This window comes from Lissotriton vulgaris, chromosome 5, assembly GCF_964263255.1.
Source record: "Lissotriton vulgaris chromosome 5, aLisVul1.2, whole genome shotgun sequence".
Classification (NCBI taxonomy): Eukaryota; Metazoa; Chordata; class Amphibia; order Caudata; family Salamandridae; genus Lissotriton; species Lissotriton vulgaris.
In genome coordinates, this window is record NC_141693.1 from 1,689,033,845 (window position 1) to 1,689,052,625 (window position 18,781).

Genomic DNA, 18,781 nt, shown 5'->3' on the forward strand with positions numbered 1-18,781 from the left:
CGGGCGGGGCCGACGGGAATGCGGTTTGGGAGTTAGAGGCCTGGATGACCAGGCTCTCGGGGGTGGGATGGGTGGACAAAAAGCATGGGTCGCCCGGTGCCGGGCGGTAGCGTCTGGCCACGTTCCTGTCCACAGGGGGGCCTGTGGCGGGCTTGGACCAAGTGCCCAGAAGAACGTCACACAAGGCCTCATTGAACGGCAGGAGGGGCTCCGCGGAGCCGGACTGCTGTTTGAGGACCTCAGTGAGGAGATTAGTCCTCACGGCCGCGACGGGGAGCTGAAGGTTTAAGGCCTCAGCTGCCTTCGTCAACACTACGCAGTAAGCAGAACCCGCCTCCGAAGCCACAGTCGGGGGCGACGTAAATCCAGTGTCTGGCGAGGTGTCAATACCACTGGCCTCCCCAAGCTCATATGTCCAGTCCTGATGTGACTGGCAATCACGTGCCAGAGGGTCCTCGGACCCCTCCCATTGCTCCTCGTCACCTGGCTCCTGGAGACCAGGATTAGCAGCCAGGGCCTCCTCGTGGAGATAGAAGTCTCCAAAGGCCGACAGAATCGGCGCCCAGCGGCGCCCCTCCGACTCCTGAGTAGGATCGTAGGAAACATTGGGGGCGGCAACCACATCGGCTGCCGGGGACGACACCTGAAGGGACGGCGCCGGCGAGGCCGTAAGGTCGACCGGCGAGGTCCCAGATCCGGAGCCGGATCCAGCGAGGTCGCGCGGCGCCGGGACCGAAGTCGCCAGCGGCGCCGGGGCCGAAGCACCCGACGTCGTCGGGGCCGAAGCGCCCGACCCGGAAGGACCTCCAGACGGAGCCGATCGGCCTGAAGGCGCCACGGGAACCGACTGAGGAGGGAGGGCCCTCATGGCCATGAGGTACCTCTCGACCTCCTCCTGCGACGCGCCGTGCCCAGGGACCCGAAGGTGTGGGGCAGGCGGCGACGCTTGCGACTCCCGCGGAGCCGCGTGGGCGGTGTCGCCCGAGTCCCCGGCCGCATCGAGCGAGCGTCGGGGCGGGTCGGAGGACCGATGGTGTCGCTCCGACCTCTCATGCCTCTTACCTGAGGACTTGGAACCAGACGATCGGTGTCCACTTCCGGAACGTCGATGACTCCGACCTTGCGACCTGTCCCTCGACCTCCCGTGGGACCGGGACCGGGACCTGGAGTGGCGCGGGGCCGAGTGCCTCAGCTCGAGACGCTTGCGGGACCGCTCCCGCCTAGCCTTCGACGTCAGGGCCCGGCAGTCGGCGCAGGCTCGATCGTCGTGGTCGAGGCCTAAGCACTTCAGGCACCGGCGATGGGGGTCCGTGACCGACATGAGTCGGCCGCACTTCGAACAAGGCTTGAACCCGGGCATCCCTGGCACCGATAGTCGAGACAGTCGACTAAGAGAAGATCAAAAAGGATCAAAATTTTTCAGTCAAAAAGTGACTGGGGGTAGAGCTTCTTCCGGATCTGCGCTAGCTGGCGCGGAAAAAAGAAGAACTGACGTCAGCGCGCATGGGCGCCGTCTAAGTACTCCGACGACGTCATCCCGGCGCTCACGACGCCGACGACGGACGCGGAGCCGCAGACGACGCCTACCGGCGCGCAGGGGTATTGCTACGCAAAAGTTTCCGGATCCAGTCTGACGCCTGGGGATATTCTAAGGTAAGGAATCTATCACTAACGTGTCTCTTTCAGATAATACACATTACGCCAATCGGACTGTCAGCCCTCTTTCCCTCACAGGGTGCGAGGGTGAGCCCCATGTGAGTACATCTCTCTCTTTTTGTTTTTATATCTTTATTACATTTCTTTTTTTTGGGTATACAGACTTGTAAAGGTTATTCAGAATTGCATTAAGTCATATATGGAAATAAGAGTGCTAAATGGTACATATGTTTGGGGTTCGCAAAATAGTTAGAAATTCAAGGAACAATAATTTCTTCCTGCATACATCATTGTAAAGAGAACAATTGCGCACCATGTCCTTTGCATCCCCTGTCACTTCTGTAGTCACAGGTAGGTTCACCTATGTGACACACAGTCGTTAAAAGCACGGCTATATCCAGTTACAGTAGTCCGTGCTCAGTTGTACATTACATTGGGGCAGCTCGCAAAAGGTCACCACCTCCTGCAACCGAGGGTTCTATGGATTGTGCTAGTAAGAGGTATATTCTAGTCTATTAAACTATTAACTCGACTAAAACTGCCATCAAGAACTTATCACAGCTGGGTCGGAGTATGTGCGACATACATGTTGTGATTCAATTTGAGTACATCTCTCATAAAACACTTCCTTGTGGTGTGCACGTTACACTCAAGACAGTGGATTTACATATTCAGGTGTCCCTCCATGTTAGGTACTGAAGAGACCCCCCCCCCCCCCTATTGATGGTGGGGTCAAAACTCCGTCGACAAACCTTTAAATCAAACCATTCCCCAGACCTTACCATTGTACTAGAAGGCTGTGACTAACTATTGAATATTTATGTTATGGTCCTTTTTGTATTCTTGAAACCTATTTTTGTGTCACAAATTCACACTAATTTGATATGTAGGTTCTATGCTTACTTGGGACATCACGCACTTTTCTTCATTAATTTGATTACGCATTTATATAAACAGCGTATATTCGTAAGCGTCTTGTTGTATATGGTTTCTTTTCCCTCTCTGTCTTTACCCATGAATCCTGCCATTGAGCTAACTACTACCATATATCACACACATTATCCACAGGAACCACTGTTCCTCATAATATAATAGATATCCTGGTTCCATGTGAGTAGGGTGGCCCTAGTTTTCCTATACACAATGTATTCTACAAGGGTCACTCTGCACCACTCTAGGTAACCTCCAAGACCCTTCTCCTGCAATTCAATGGTTTACTGGAGCATCAGCTTTTCATCAATCAGCATGATGGCACAGAGGGAACTTTGCCTGTCAGGTCACAGCAACCTCTGCATCTCACTGCCCCACAAAGACAATGTTGAGAGCAGGAGTTGGATTGCATGAGTCCGGGTGCACACTTGCTCCTGTCCTTCACTATGACCACACCAGTGATCTTTTATGAATTAGATTAAGCTTATCTTCTGCCCTCCCTAAAGTTTATCTTCGACCCTCCCCATCATTAGCTCTGCAGTCCATGCTGAAACTTGCTTCAATTCCCTATCCTCATTTCTACAATATTCAAATGCTTACTGTGAATTGTCTTCATTGTGGATCCTTTTCAGTTCCCTGATGTGTAGATTTCTAACCCTCTCCAGCCGCTCAAGCTCTGCCTGTATTTCAGCTTCTTCCTGTAACAGACAGAATCAAAAGCATCAGAATATGCTTTGTGGTACTACTTCAATGATGTCAATGATTAAAGAAACATTCCAATTCTGCTCATGATTAAAGGGTTTATAACTGGGCTGAAATCTATGCTGCATACAGTGCTTAACACACACATGGGAATGATAATGAAAGCACTTCTTTCACTAAATCCTCAAAGGCAACAAGCAGGTTTGAAGAAAACAATGTTAAAGGTGTACCTGTTATATGAAGTATAACGATGTGTGCACTCTTAGGCCCAGTCACTCGTCAATCAAAAAAATCTACAATACAATGTATTTTTTTCTAAAGATAAACTGGACTCTACCTTGAAGGTACTACAGATATGATTGACCTTTGTGCCAAAACAATGATAAGGTTTGTATAGACAAATTTATTAGCAGAGTATGCAAGTAGGCATTTTTCCCAGATAAAGAACACGAGAAACAAACCTTTAAACAACAAAATTAGTCAATCAAGAACAAACAAAGCCATTCAGTTTTAAGAACAAGAAGCAATAAAATATTTTGAGAATATCTAATTTCCAAACACTACAGTCAATAACATGTTCATTCAGCAAAAATGGATGATACAATCCTTGGAAACAGATCAATCATTAATACTGAAAAGGCTAGGTTAACAATGGTACATCCCATAAAAACCTCTGCAGTGCTTGGAAGCTAATCATTATTCATTCCTTGTCTACAATTACACTATTTAGCAACAGGAAACGGTCCGGTGTATGGTATTAACGACTCGAGATGAATGGATTTTTGAAACTCCAATCTCAATTTTCATGTACTGAATATGCGAGAATTCCTGTATGTGTTTGCATAAGATCCACAAGAGTATTACTGAGACACCTCTAATCCCAACTATATTTGGGAACAAGTAGTTATTTGTTACATAGGCAAAAATTGTTGACTATTACTAGAAGCAAAATTTACAATTTATATATATTTATTAGAAGACCCCAAATATATTTTGAGTGCACTCAAAGCTAATGGTTTGCCAATCAGGAAATATACTGTTCATAATAATATGTACCAAATTTATGAGACCATACTACACATGGAAGTAATGGACTCAGCTGTTAAAATTAATAAGTGAAGCACCCTGAGTTCCAATACCTTTTTGAATTAATACCTCCGCTCAATAATTGACCACGTTTTCATAACTATTTCAACTTTGAGGGTAAATATTACGTTCATAGTGTACTCCTCAAATGGGCAGCAGTCTGGCAAGGAGTATGTCAAAAAAGGGTTGCCTTTATTAGAGAATTAACACAATCTGGAAAATCGAAAAGAAAAAACATTTCAAAGTGGCGTTGTTGCACAAGTTACTACTTGTGTAATGATATATCTGTAAGAGACATTAGTTAGTGATAGATTCCTTACCTGAGAATATCCCCAGGCGTCAGACTGGATCCAGAAATTTTTGCGTAGCAGTACCCTTGCGCGTCGGTAGGCGTCGTCCGCGGCTCCGCGTCCGTCGTGGGCGCCGTGATGACGTCGGAGTACTTAGACACCGCCTCCACGTGCTGACGTCAGTTCTTAGACACAGCTTTTCCGCGCCAGAAACGCAGAGCCATGCTAAAAACCAACACTGGTGCCAATAAAACTAGGGCCCTGAAAGGGGATGACCTTGACCCTAGATATCGGTTCGCAGAACGGGGAGGATGGGTGGGTCGGTAAGGAATCTATCCCTAACTAATGTCTCTTACAGATATATCGTTACACAAGCAGTAACTTTTGCATCTGAAAGAGACACGTAAGTGATAGATTTCTTACCTTAGAATAGATTCCCCAGCAATACCAACCCCGGTTGTGGGTCTGCGAACCAATAATCACACCAGAAAGTCCTGGAGGACGGAACGGCCAAAGAAGCCAGTCCCGACTTGGCTGGCCAGGCAATAGTGCCTGACAAACGTGTGCAGCGAGGCCCACGTTGCTGCCTGGAAAATGTCCTGCAAGGGCACTCCTCGGCCCAAGGCAGTTGTAGTCGCCGTGGCCCGAGTGGAATGAGCCCTCAGCCCAACAGGGGGTTGCTTCTTAGCCAAGGAGTAACACGCCTGGATACACAAGATGATCCACCGCGAGATGGTCCGTTTGTGCACCACCTTCCCCTTCTTATCGCCCACGTAACCAACAAAGAGTTGGTCATCCACCCGGAACTGACGTGTGCGATCCAGATAGTACGAGAGCGCACGTTTTGGGTCCAGACGTTGGAGCCTCTCTTCCTCTTTCGAGGGATGCGGAGGCGGAAAGAAGGTAAAGGGCTGCCTGATGTGGAAGGCCGCGACAACCTTGGGCAGGAAGGAGGGTCTTGTCCGCAACACAACCTTGTCCAGATGGCCAGAAAGGAAAGGAGGTTTAGAGGATAAGGCCTGGAGCTCACACACTCTCCTGGCAGAGGTGATGGCAACCAGGAAAGCAGTCTTCAGAGTAAGAAGGCGGAGAGGACAGTTGTGAAGTGGCTCAAAGGGAGCGCACATCAGAAAATTAGAACCAGGTTCAAGTCCCACTGAGGCATCACGAAGGGAACAGGTGGAAACGTGTGTGTGATGATTTTCAGAAATCGATTTACAATATGGGACTTGAACAAAGATGGCTGGTCAGGCAGCCTTAGGAAGGCTGAAAGGGCTAAAAGGTAGCCCTTGATAGTACCCAGAGCAGAGCCCTGCTGGGCAAGAGAAAGAAGGAAGAGAAGAACCTCAGAAAGAGGGGCAGAGAGAGGATCCACAGCCTTTGCTGTGCACCATGCCACAAATCTGTTCCACCTGCAGGCGTATATACCGACTTTGTGGAGGGACGCCTGGCTGCCAGAATGATGTTACAGACTTCAGGCGGCAAGTCAAATGGCCTCAACTGCCGCCGCTCAATCTCCAAGCATGGAGGTGGAGACTGGACAAGTTCGGGTGGAGGACCGTCTCCTGCTGCTGCGACAGAAGGTCCTCCCGAAGAGGCAGACGAACCGGGGGATTGACTGACATACTGAGTAGCTCGGGATACCAGTACCTTTGTGCCCAGTCCGGAGCCACAAGGATGACTTGTGCCCGGTCGCGCTTGATCTTCTTCAGCACTCTGGGCAGAAGTGGCATAGGCGGAAAGGCGTACAACAGACCGCAACTCCACTCGCAACGAAAAGCGTCTCCGAGCGAATGCCGCCTTGGAAATTCCAACGTGCAGAACTGATGACATTGCGCGTTCTCTTCGGTGGCGAATAGATCTAACCAAGGCTCTCCCCACTGCAGAAAGAGACCTTGCGCCACGTCCGAGTTCAGATGCCATTCGTGATCCATCATGCACCGGCGGCTGAGTTCGTCCGCCCTGGCGTTCAGAGAACCTGCCAGGTGTTGAACCACCCGGGTCACGCCCTGATGTTCCAGCCACTGCTAGAGGCGCAGAGCCTCTTGGCAGAGGGTCCACGACCCCACCCCGCCCTGTTTGTTGCAGTACCACATGGCGGTGGTGTTGTCCGTGAACACCTGCACTACACTCCCCCGGACAGAGGGGAGGAGTGCCTTCAGTGCTAGACCAATCACCCGTAGCTCCAAAAGGTTGATATGGAGCCGGGACTCCGCCGGAGACCAGAGGCCTCTGATGTCCGCCTCTCCCATGTGCCCCCCCAGCCCTGGAGGGACGCGTCCGTCACAACTACGGGCTCCGGTCGGGGAAGGGAGAGGGATCTGCCGCTGACCCAATCATAAAGGTCTTTTGTTTATGGTGTAGTACAGACAAAAATGAAACCAGAACCTCATCCATAAGAATGGATTTGAGCTCGAATCTCTACCACATTCACATGCAGTGTATTAAACTGTAATATAGTGATTGGGTCGGTTAACCCCTTCCATGCTCATGACAGAATGGTTCCGTCATGAGCATCGGTGCTCCTGTGCTGATGACGGAACCATTCCGTCTTGAGGCCAGGGGCACGAAATCCCTCTGCTGCAGACAGCAGAGGGATTTCCTTTTCACCCCTCTGACCTTAGGAGCTGGGGAAGAGCTTCCCCAGCACCCAAGGCCCCCTCTCTGGTGTCTGTTCAATGACGATCAGCACGCACATCGCGCTTTCGTCATTGAACACAAACCAAAACTAAAATGAGCCTTTAGGCTCATTTCAGTTTCACTTTCTACATGCTCAGTGGACTACCTCAGCCCCCTGAGCACGTAGAAAGACTGGAGAGGTATCATTGGAAAGGGGAGAATCTCCCCTTTAAAGTGGTACCCCTCCCAGGAGGGCGATCCCCAAGCAGGGATGGGGCAATAGCCCCCCAATCTGCCCCCCCGGGGGGCAGATTGGGGGCTTACTGCCCCCCGGGGGGGCAGAAAGCCCACTATACACCAGGGAATTATTTTGGGGCACTTTTTTTAGGGTGGGGGCTGCCAAAAACTGGCTCGCCAATGCCCCCCCCACCACCATTACAGACTTTCTGCCCCCAATCTGCCCCCCGGGGGGGCAGAAAGCCCACTATGCACCAGGGATATTTTTGTGTGCACTTGTTTTTTAGGGTGGGGGCTGCCCGAAAGAGGCTCGCCAATGCCCCGGCCCCCGCCACCATTACAGACTTTCGCCCCCCCCTGGGGGACAGATGGGGGCAGTAGCCCCCAATTTGCCCCCCCCCCCCCCCCCGGGGGGGAGAGGGGGGCAGAAAGCCCACTATGCATCAGGGATTTTTTTGTGTGCATTTTTTTTTAGGGCGGGGGCTGCCCGAAACGGGCAAGCCAATGCCCCCAAACCCCGCTGCCATTACAGACTTTCTGCCCGCCCCTGGGCGCAATCTGCACCCTCAGAGGGGCAAAAAGCCCACCAGACGCCAGGGATACTTTGGGGCAAATCTGAATTAGGGTGGGGGCTGCCCAAAATGGCAGTTGGAGGCATTAGGGATTTTTTGAGGGGGCAAATATGAAATAGTCTGTGGCTGCCCAAAACGGGCATGCCCATGCCCCCACCCCCTCCCCGCAACAATTACAGCCTTCAGTAACCCCCAATCTGCCCCCCCCAACCCCCAGGGGGGCAAAAAGCCCACTAGACACCAGGGATTTTTTTGGGCAAATTTTTATCAAGTTGGGGGCATTGGCATGCCAGTTTTTGACAGACTACACCCTAATTAAAATTTGCCCAAAAAACTCCTTGGCGTCTAGTGGACTTTCTGACCCCCCTGGGGGGCATATGGGGGGATCACACCCCAATCTGCCCCGCCGGGGGGCAAAAAGCCCACTAGACGGCAGGGATTTTTTGGGGGGGCAAATTTGAATTTGGATGGGCTGCCCAAAACGTGCATGCCTATGCCCCACCCCTCCCCGCTAAAAGTACAGCCTTCCTGCCCCTCCTGGGGACAGATGGGGCAGTAGCCCCAATCTGCCCTCCCTGGGGGGGCAAAAAACCCACCAGACACACAGGATTTTTGGCCACTTTTTTCTTAGGTTGGGGGCTGCCCAAAACGGGCATGCCAATGCTCCACTCCCCACCCGCAACAATGACAGCCTTTTTGCCTCCCCTGGAGGGAGGATGGGGGCAGTAGCCCCGAATCTGCCCCTCCGGGGTGGGCAAAAAGCCCACTTGACGCCAACGATTACGCTGGCTTTTTTATGTGTGGGGGTGGGGGCTGCCCAGAATGGGCATACCAATGCCCCCACCCCCCAAAAAATATAGCCACAATGTTTCTGCCCCCCTTGGGGGCATATTGGGGCAAACCCAGCCCCGAAATTTTCCCCCCAGGGCAGCAGAAAGCCGACTAGGCATGGGTTTGTTTTTAGCAATATGACTACCTGTGGATTTTGGGGCCTAGCGCAGCTGCCACATAGGGAAACCTAGCAAACCTGTACATTTTTGAAAACTAGACACACAGGGGAATTCAGGATGGGGTGACACGACTGCCTCCCACCAGGTTCTGTTCCCCAGAATCCCTTGCAAACCTTAAAAATTGACAAAACAAAACGCATTTTCCTCTCATTTCTGTGGTTGAAAGTTCTGGAATCTGCGTGGATCAACAAATTTCCAACCACCCCGCGTTCCCCCAGGTCTCCCGGAAAAAATGGTACCTCACTTGCGTGGGTAGGCATAGTGGCTGCAACAGGAAAAGGCCCAAATCGTACGGTGGAGAATTTAAAATAACCTATAGCAAAGCTACCTTCTTTTTTGGGGGGGGATGCACCTAAGTTTTTAGCCCGGGGCTCGGCGGCAAACTTGTGAAACTACCAAACCCAAACAGTTCTGAAAACTAGACACCGGGGGGAGTCCAGGGAGGTATGGCATGCGTGGGTCCCTTAATGTTTTCCTACCCAGAATTCCTTGTAAACCTTAAATTTAGGTTTAAAAAAATCACTTTTCCAAACTTTTTTGCGTGGGATCTCCGTGCCAGCACTAATGTCCTACCGCTCAGCGTTCCCCTTGTTCTCCCGAGTAAAATATTACCTCATTTGTGTGGGTGGGCCAAAGGCCTGTGACTAAGGTGAGGTGCTTAATTTCTCAATCCCTAACACTACAATTTTTTAAAATTCATTTTTATTCTGTTCTGCTTTGGGGCACCCACACAAGTGAGGTATCATTTTACTCGTCCATTTGATATTTCAGTTCTCTTGTTGGTTTGGCTATTTTGCAAATAGAATAGAACAGAATATGGCTTCAGAGAACAGTCTTTTGGCCATGCAAACATTGCAAGGTTTGCAAAATAGCCAAACTAACAAGAGAACTGGAAATATCAAATGGATGGAAGTGGATAATACGCCAGCACCTAACATGCAAAAGTACTTTTGTTGTCTATATAGTAGAATGCCCATGCAATAAGAAATACATCGGCAGTACCATATTCGAGGTAAAAAAGAGAATCCTGAAACATACAAGAGCCACAACACACGCGGACCGCTCAAATGCCATTGCCAAGCATATGGAAAAGTTCCATAATACCAACTGGGAAACTCTACGTTTCTACGCCATTGATCAGATACCGACGTCAGAAAGAGGTGGAAACCGCAGAAAGTCTCTCCGACAAAAAGAATCACATCATATCATCAACTTCAGAACACAGGTTCCAAGGGGTTTGAATCAAAGTGAGGAATTGCATGTACATTTGTAATTAACAACACCGAAATATATGGACAGGTTCTGGAACTTGAAAACGCAATCTCACCAGAGAGCATAACTAATCCACAAACAAAGTGTGCGACCAACTCACTAGAGAGCGAGAACTCAGCACTGGATATAAACTCACTGGTAAGCAATACAGGTCACCTCACACTTATCAGTGGTTGGATGATAAAATTAGAACCATCGTGGAGTGAAATTAATGGATAATTCACCATTGACACTGTATCCTTGTAATAACAAGAGAAATCAACTGAGAATACAAATCAGCAACTCTGAAAACCCCCCAAAATACTGTTGTTGTTAATTAACTTTATTAGTCGGAGCACTGGAGTGAAGGAACTCCATTGACCAGAATGCACCAGTGACGAATAACATGTTGTTTAAAGAGAATAAAAAGAGATAATGGACTAAACACAACATCCCGTGAGCAAGCCTCAGGTAGAGGTGAAACGCGTCAGGCATTTTTGGTTGCAATAAAGACGCTTTAAACTTTAAACTTGTCTCGAGTGAGTGATCTAAAAACCTGCTAATAGAAGATTAGCCAAAGCCTTGATATTTTCGGTTGACTCTACCGAATTACATGCACCATGCCGAATTGGAAGCGCTGGCGTCCGAGTGTGTCAAAATTAGTGGATATATATATATATATATATATATATATATATATATATATATATATATACACACACACATATATTTATGTAACTGCATACACTATATACATAATAATCAGATTCGCATTTGTGTATGTTACTACAAAAAAGACAGTCTTTGCTAGAAAGGGGCTCACCTTAGTTGAAAAGACAACGTAGTGCCGCCTGGCCGACAACTGCATCTCCACACTGTGCAGATTCGAGGCAGCAGTGCTGCGTGAAGGCATTGGTACTTCTCCAGATTCCAGCATGACAAATCTTCAGCAGCGTCACCCCAGTGAAAAGGGCTGCTGACGTGGATACTGATATGGTGGAATGAGCTTTAGTCTTTGGTCAAAGGCCGTATGGCTGAATTGTGACAAAACTGAATTGTTGCAGAAACCCATCTGGCAATTGTAGCTTTCGGGATTACAGTTACTTTGGTGGCTTGGCCGTAAGCCACAAGCAATTGATCAGTCTTTCGAATGTCTTTTGTTTTTGGAGGTAGAATTTGAAACTTCGTTTGACATCAAGCGTATGCAATGCCTGCTCCACTGGTGTTGATGGGTTCGGGAAGAATGATCAGAGTATAACTGGCTCATTAAGATGAAACTGAGCTGGAACTTTAGGGTTAACTGTAGGATTAGGTCTCTGAATCACAAAATTCTCCTTGAACTGGATATCGAATATGCTACTTACCAGTATGCATCTGTTCTTGGCATGTAGGGTTGCTAACATTCATATCTGTGCATAGATCGCCGCCTAGTGTTGGGTCCGGATGATTGCACATTGTTGTCCTGGAAGAGTCTTCGAAGTATCACAAGATAGGTGGCTCCTCCCCTAGACTACAGTGCGCATGGGCATCCACTCCATCCTCAGATTGTTTTTCGCCATTGTGGCAAAGATGGAGTGTGATACTGTAAGTGATGACCATGCTAAGAGTAATTCTGAGTGCTGCAGCCGCTACAGGCGCCGGGGAGGAGGGCGGGCGATATGAATGTCAGCAGCCCTACATGCCAAGAACAGATGCATACTGGTAAGTAGCACATTCGGTTCGAGGCATGTGGGCTGCTGAATTCATATCTGTGCTTAGAATATATAGCAGTCCCTCTTTTAGCGGCGGCCGCCCGTGCCAGCTGCAGCAGTCTGAAAAAGTGCTTTTAGAACAGCCTGCCCTACAGCTGCCTGCTGTTTGGAGTGCACATCTACGCAGTAGTGTTTTGTAAATGTGTGTATGGTAGACCATGTGGCTGCTCTATAGATTTCTTCTAAAATAATGTTTCCAAGGAAAGCCATGGAGGCCCCCAACTTTCGCGTGGAGTGGGCTCTCGGGGGAACCGTTAACATGCGCTTTGCCTTTTGATAGCAAATCTGTATGCACTTAACGATCCACCTGGCTATACCTTGAAATGGGGTTGCCTTTGTGTTGTGGAGAAAAGGCAACAAACAGTTGTTTCGTTTTCCTAAAATTTTTTGTCCTATCTATGTAGTACATTAGAGCTCTTTTGACGTCTAGTGTGTGGAGCATTCTCTCTGCCACTGACTCAGGATTCTGGAAGAACACTGGCAGTTCTATAGTTTGATTTATATGGAACTGTGAAACCACTTTAGGCACAAACTTAGGGTTAGTGCGTAGTACCACCCTGTTGGGAGTGAATCTGAATGAATGGCTCCTGGATAGTTAGTGCCTGAAGTTCACTAACTCGTCGTAGCGATGTGATTGCTATTAGGAAAGCCACTTTCCACGTCAAGAATTGTATCTCTCATGAGTGTAGAGGCTCAAAAGGTGGACCCATCAGTCTGGTGAGGACCACATTTAGGTTCCATACAGGCGCTGGTGGGTGTCTGGGAGGAATAACTCATTTGAGTCCCTCCAGAAAAGATTTGATGGCAGGCACTCTGAAAAGGGAGAGATGCTGCCTGTTTTGGAGATAAGCTGCTATTGCGGACAAATGTATACGAATGGAAGCATAGGCTAGATTGCATTTGTATAGATGTAACAGATAACAGATGATGTCGTGAGTAGATGCATCTAGCGGGTTAATGTTGTGGTCGGCACAATAAATGACAAATCGCTTCCATTTTGCAGCATAACATGCTCTAGTGGTGGGCTTTCTTGCCTCCCTTATGATATCCATATAGTCAAGAGGCAGGTTGAGGTAGCCAAATTCTAAGACCTCAGGAGCCAGATCGCCAGGTTGAGCTGTTGCGGATCTGGATGCTGAATGTCGCCATGGCTCTGCGTCAAAAGCCTGGGTGTGAGGTACAGCCTTTGATGCAGTACCACGGAAAGTTCTAGAAACGTGGTGTACCATGGTTGGCGTGCCCACGTCGGAGCAACCAGGAGGAGAGTCATCGAGTGTTGCTTCAGCTTGCGTGCCACCAGCGGTATTAGTGGTGCTGGGGGAAAAGCGTACGCAAATATGCCTGACCAGTTCATCCATATCGCATTTCCCTGCGACTGTGGGTGTGGGAACCTGGCGGCAAAGCTTTGGCATTTGGCGTTTTCCCTTGTGGCGAACAGGTCTATCTCCGGATGACCCCACTGCTGGAAGTACGGCTGGAGTACTGATGGATGTATCTCCCACTCGTGCATCTGGTGGCTGTACCTGCTGAGCAGGTCCGCCATCTGATTGTCCTTGCCCGGGAGGTGTTCCGCCATGCGGAAGATGTTCCTCTGAATGGCCCACTTCTACATGCTCTGAGCCAGATGAGACAACTGTGGAGAGTGTGTACCTCCCTGCTTCTGTATGTAGTACATGGCCGTCATGTTGTCCGTCCGGATCAACACAACCTTGTTGCACAGATGTAACATCATAAGTAATCATCGTAATATAAGATCACACGCAAGGACCGCACCAGCCACACAGGAGGAGGAATCGCTATCGTCCATAAGAAATCAATCCGCATCTCAACCAGCTCTGACGCCAACCTCGCTAACTCCGAACACCTTCACTTCCAGATCCACATCGACCCCAAGACCACACTCAGAGGCACCCTCCTCTACAGACCACCAGGACCCCGCGCAAAATTCAGTGAAGACATCACGGACTTCATCACCCCACACGCGCTCACCTCCAAAGACTACATCCTTCTGGGAGACCTCAACTTTCACCTCGATAAGATCAACGACCGCAACACCGCCACCCTCGTGGACAACCTCACCAACCTCGGACTTAAACAACTAGTCACTTCCCCCACCCACATCGCAGGCCACACATTCGACCCCATCTTCACCTCCAGCAACCATGTCTCCTTCAGCCACACTACGGACCTCCTCTGGACTGACCACAGCTGCGTTCACTTCACCTACAACAAACCAAAACCCAGCATCCACCTCCAACCTACCCTGAAAAGGAACTGGAACAAAATCACCACGGACCAAATCTCCGCATCGCTCCTTCATCACACCCCAGCCCCCTCTTCCAACGCTAACGAAGCCGCCGCTAACCTCACCCTATGGTTATCCAACACCGCTGACACCTTAGCACCACTGAAAAAACGTCAAAACAAACCTGGCAGCAAGAAGGCCTCATGGTTCAACGATGATCTCAAGAAGTCCAAGAAACTCTGCCGCTCCCTTGAAAAGACCTGGAAAAAAGACCCAACCACCAGCACCAAGGACGCCTTCAAAAACGCCACCCGCACTCACCACCAACTAATCCGAAAAGCCAAGAAAGCAGCATTCAAGGATCGACTCGACAACAACGCTCACAACAGCAAGGAACTTTTCAACATCGTCAAGGAATTTTCCAATCCCTCGGCCAACTCCAACGACATCACCCCCTCTCAAACCCTATGCGACTCCCTAGCCTCTTTTTTCCACAACAAGATTGCAGACATCCACAACAGCTTTGACAACCAACCCGGAAACCAACCCACCCTGCCGTCTGCTGTCCATCCTCCCCCCGTGAACACCCTTAACGACTGGAACCCAATCTCCACTGAGGACACCATCCGCCTGATGAATTCCATCCACTCAGGATCCCCCACAGACCCATGCCCTCACCACATCTTCAACAAAGCAGACTCCGTCATAGCACCGCACCTCCGAGACGTCATCAACTGCTCCTTCAACTCCGCTACCTTCCCAGAAGACTGGAAACACGCTGAACTCACCGCCCTTCTGAAAAAACCAACAGCGGACCCCACCGAACTAAAAAATTACCGCCCCATCTCGCTTCTTCCATTCCCGGCCAAAGTCATCGAGAAAGCCGTCAACAACCAGCTCGCCGCCTTCCTCGAAGCCAACAAATCCCTCGACCCCTCACAATCTGGCTTCCGAGCAAAACACAGCACTGAGACCGCCCTCATCGCAGCAACAGATGACATTCGAACTCTACTGGACAATGGAGACACAGTCGCCCTCATCCTCCTCGGCCTCTCTGCAGCATTCGATACAGTCTGCCACAGCACCCTTCTACAACGCCTCAATAACATCGGAATCCAAGGAAAAGCACTTGAATGGATCACCTCATTCCTCACCGGAAGAACCCAGAGAGTCCGCCTTCCTCCATTCAAGTCCGAGGCCTCTGAAGTCATCTGCGGCGTACCTCAAGGATCCTCACTCAGTCCCACCCTCTTCAACGTATACATGAGCCCCCTCGCGGCCATCGCACGCCAACACAACCTCAACATCATCTCTTACGCGGACGACACTCAACTGATCCTTTCTCTCACCAATGACCCCAGCACCGCCAAAACTAACCTGCACGAAGGAATGAAAGAAGTCGCCGAATGGATGAAACAAAGCCGTCTGAAACTGAACTCAGACAAAACAGAAGTCCTCATCCTAGGCACATCCCCCTCTGCTTGGGACGACTCCTGGTAGCCGGAAGCCCTCGGAAAAGCACCCATCCCGACAGACCACGCACGGAACCTTGGCGTCATCCTGGATTCTTCACTCTCAATTAACAAACAAGTCAGCGCCGTATCCTCTTCCTGCTTCAACATTCTTCGCATGCTCAGAAAAACATTTCGCTGGATCCCCTCCGAAACAAGGAAAACAGTCACCCACGCTCTGGTCACGAGCCGACTGGACTACGGAAACACCCTCTACGCAGGTACCACCGCTAAACTCCAGAAGAAACTCCAACGAATCCAAAACGCCTCAGCCAGGCTCATATTAGACATCCCACGCAACGAACACATCTCTGGTCACCTTAAAGACCTCCACTGGCTACCCGTCAATAAGAAGATCACTTTCCGACTGCTCACCCACGCACACAAATCACTTTACGACATCGGACCAGATTGCCTCAACTCTCGACTGTCCTTCTACACCCCCTCCCGCCAACTACGTTCTTCCGACCAAGCCCTCGCCACTGTACCTCGCATCAACAAGACCACCATGGGAGGCAGATCCTTTTCATACCTGGCTGCTAAAACATGGAACTCACTCCCCGCTTACCTTCGCCTCACCCAGAACCACCTAGCGTTCAGAAAGCAGCTTAAAACGTGGATATTTTACAAATAATCCTCCTCCCCTTCCTAAGCGCCTTGAAACCCTCTGGGTATGTAGTGCGCTATACAAATTTTATGACTTGACTTGACTGGACATGTACCTTGAATGCGTTCATCGCCATGAAGATAGCCATCAGTTCCAGAAGGTTGATGTGCATCTTCCTCTGCTATGCTGTCCATAGTCCCTGCACTGTGTAGTGGAGTACATGAGCTCCCCATCCCTGGAGAGATGCGTCCGTCGTCAGAATAATCTGTGCACAGGCTCCTGGAACGGTCGGCCCCTGCAAAGGTTTTGTGGATTCCACCAATGCAGAGAGTTGTATGCGCGATCGGTCACCTACACTAAGTCTTTCAACTGTCCGTGAGCCCGATTCCACTGACGTGCTAAGCACTCCTGAAGCGGACGCATGTGTAGTCTCGCGTGCGGGACTATGAAGATGCAGGAGGCTATCATGCCTATCAACTGCATGAACACTCGTGCTGGAAGCGAGTGTTGTGGTTTGAATTTTTGTTTCAGCAATTGCATGCTGTTGATCCTCACTGAATTTGGCTGTGCTTTGGCTGCCAGAGTATCTATAGTCGTGCCCTTATACTGCCGTACGTGGGCGGGCTGAAGGTGGGGCATATAAGGGCATTGTCGGTTCCTTGCTCGCAGTCATTGTTTACTCGCGTCTTCCCTTCGCGCATGCGTCCATGCGGTATAGTTTTACCTGCTGCGCATGCGCTGTTACGGGTTTCTTTGTTTATCAGTAATGTGCATGCGCTATCCTGCGCTGATATTTCTTGATGTTTAGTTTTGACAAAAAACGAATGATATTTGTCATAACGAAGCGCTGTGCATGGCATTATGTTGGAAGAAAAAGCCCAATTAGTCATAATGAAGCACTGTGCATGGCATTATGCTGGAAGAAAAAGCCCAATTAGTTCATACTAATTGGGCTTTTTCTTCCAGCATAATGCCCTTAAGGAAACCACAATCATGCAATTAACTAACCAAAACCGACAATGACCATATATGACCACAAGGAAACATGAGTCATGCAATTAACTAATTAACATCAACCCGAGGAAAGGGTATAAAACCCCTTTTTCAGGATCCCTTCTGGCATTATCATCGGAGCCACGAAGGGATCGATCGGGAGGTATTTCTTCGTAGAAATCGTGAGTAGAAAGGTCATATGACCGTGAGCACTGCAACCACTACATGAATGTAAGTAAGATCAAGACCTGAGTATGCCTTTCTCCCTAAAACAGGTGCTAGTTAGCACACCAGATCCTGACGTATGAACTCATGAGGTTTATCTGCAACTCCAAAACAGTATGTTGTAAATATGTAATGACATGATTTCAATATGTTTTTTCCTCTTCACTTCATAGGGATGCAAACACAAACTTTATCCTTTCCCTCTTTACCAACAAGAGTGTTACGACCAAATATTGATTTGAAAACACCTGATCAAAACTTTCCTCAAAGAATTTTCCTCATTTAGTGTGTGTGTTTTATGTTGTGTGTCAGTAAGTCTAGTGAGTCCTTTTTATATAAAAAAAATTATCTCACTATAAGCACTATAATAAGGCTATAGTTTGTCACCTGTAACCACTGGACATTTTACCTATGGGTATGGAGAGAGAGAGATCACCAGAAAAAAATGTTTTGTCTTCTTTCCTTTACAGGCTGATCAATAGACAACGTTCTTTTTTTGCGAGGTACATAACCTGCACTGTAATGATTTTTTCTTCACTTTTATTAGAAATTACTAGTATTAGTTAGAGAAACGTGAGTAAGGTGGGGATTTGTGCACCCCGTCCTGAAGAAGGTGTTTCTGGCACCGAAACATGTCGACGCACACAAAAAGGAGGTAACGCACATTGCCAGCGTAGTGACCTCCCATCCTTATTTTAAACAGCACCAGTCCGGGGGCTTATTAAATAATTTTTAGTCACCCCACGAGCCAGGTTCTTTTTAACTTTCACTATTTCCAAAACACCACTTTACACTCACACTTAATTAAATAAAACCCCTCACCAACGCCACACATCGTCTAAACAAGTGCTCCCACGTCAACGTAGGTCGCAGCAGGCCATACCCCGTAGAGGGGTACGATGACCCCGATGATGAAGCATGACACCAAGGGACCTGTTGGTGTGTGAGGGGACCTAAAAACAAAAAGGTGTTCCCCACTGCGGAGGAGACACCCTCAATTCCAAGGAGTGGATTCTAACTGTTTATTTATATATGCCCAAGGAGAATGAATCCATTCTGATCTCTCGCTCTCCCCCCTTTGTTTGTTAATTGGCGT

At 49.0% G+C, this 18,781-nt stretch overlaps 1 protein-coding gene across 2 annotated transcripts in view; it reads right to left on the bottom strand.

Annotated features, from left to right (window-relative positions):
• TLK2 (tousled like kinase 2) overlaps positions 1 to 18,781 on the bottom strand; it is a 1,405,344-nt gene that overhangs the window by 588,217 nt on the left and 798,346 nt on the right. For both annotated transcript variants that reach the window (XM_086923830.1, XM_086923831.1), the window contains one exon: positions 3,187 to 3,284. In XM_086923830.1, coding sequence (XP_086779956.1) covers positions 3,187 to 3,284 — 98 coding nt within the window. The remainder of the gene's footprint in view (positions 1 to 3,186; positions 3,285 to 18,781) is intronic.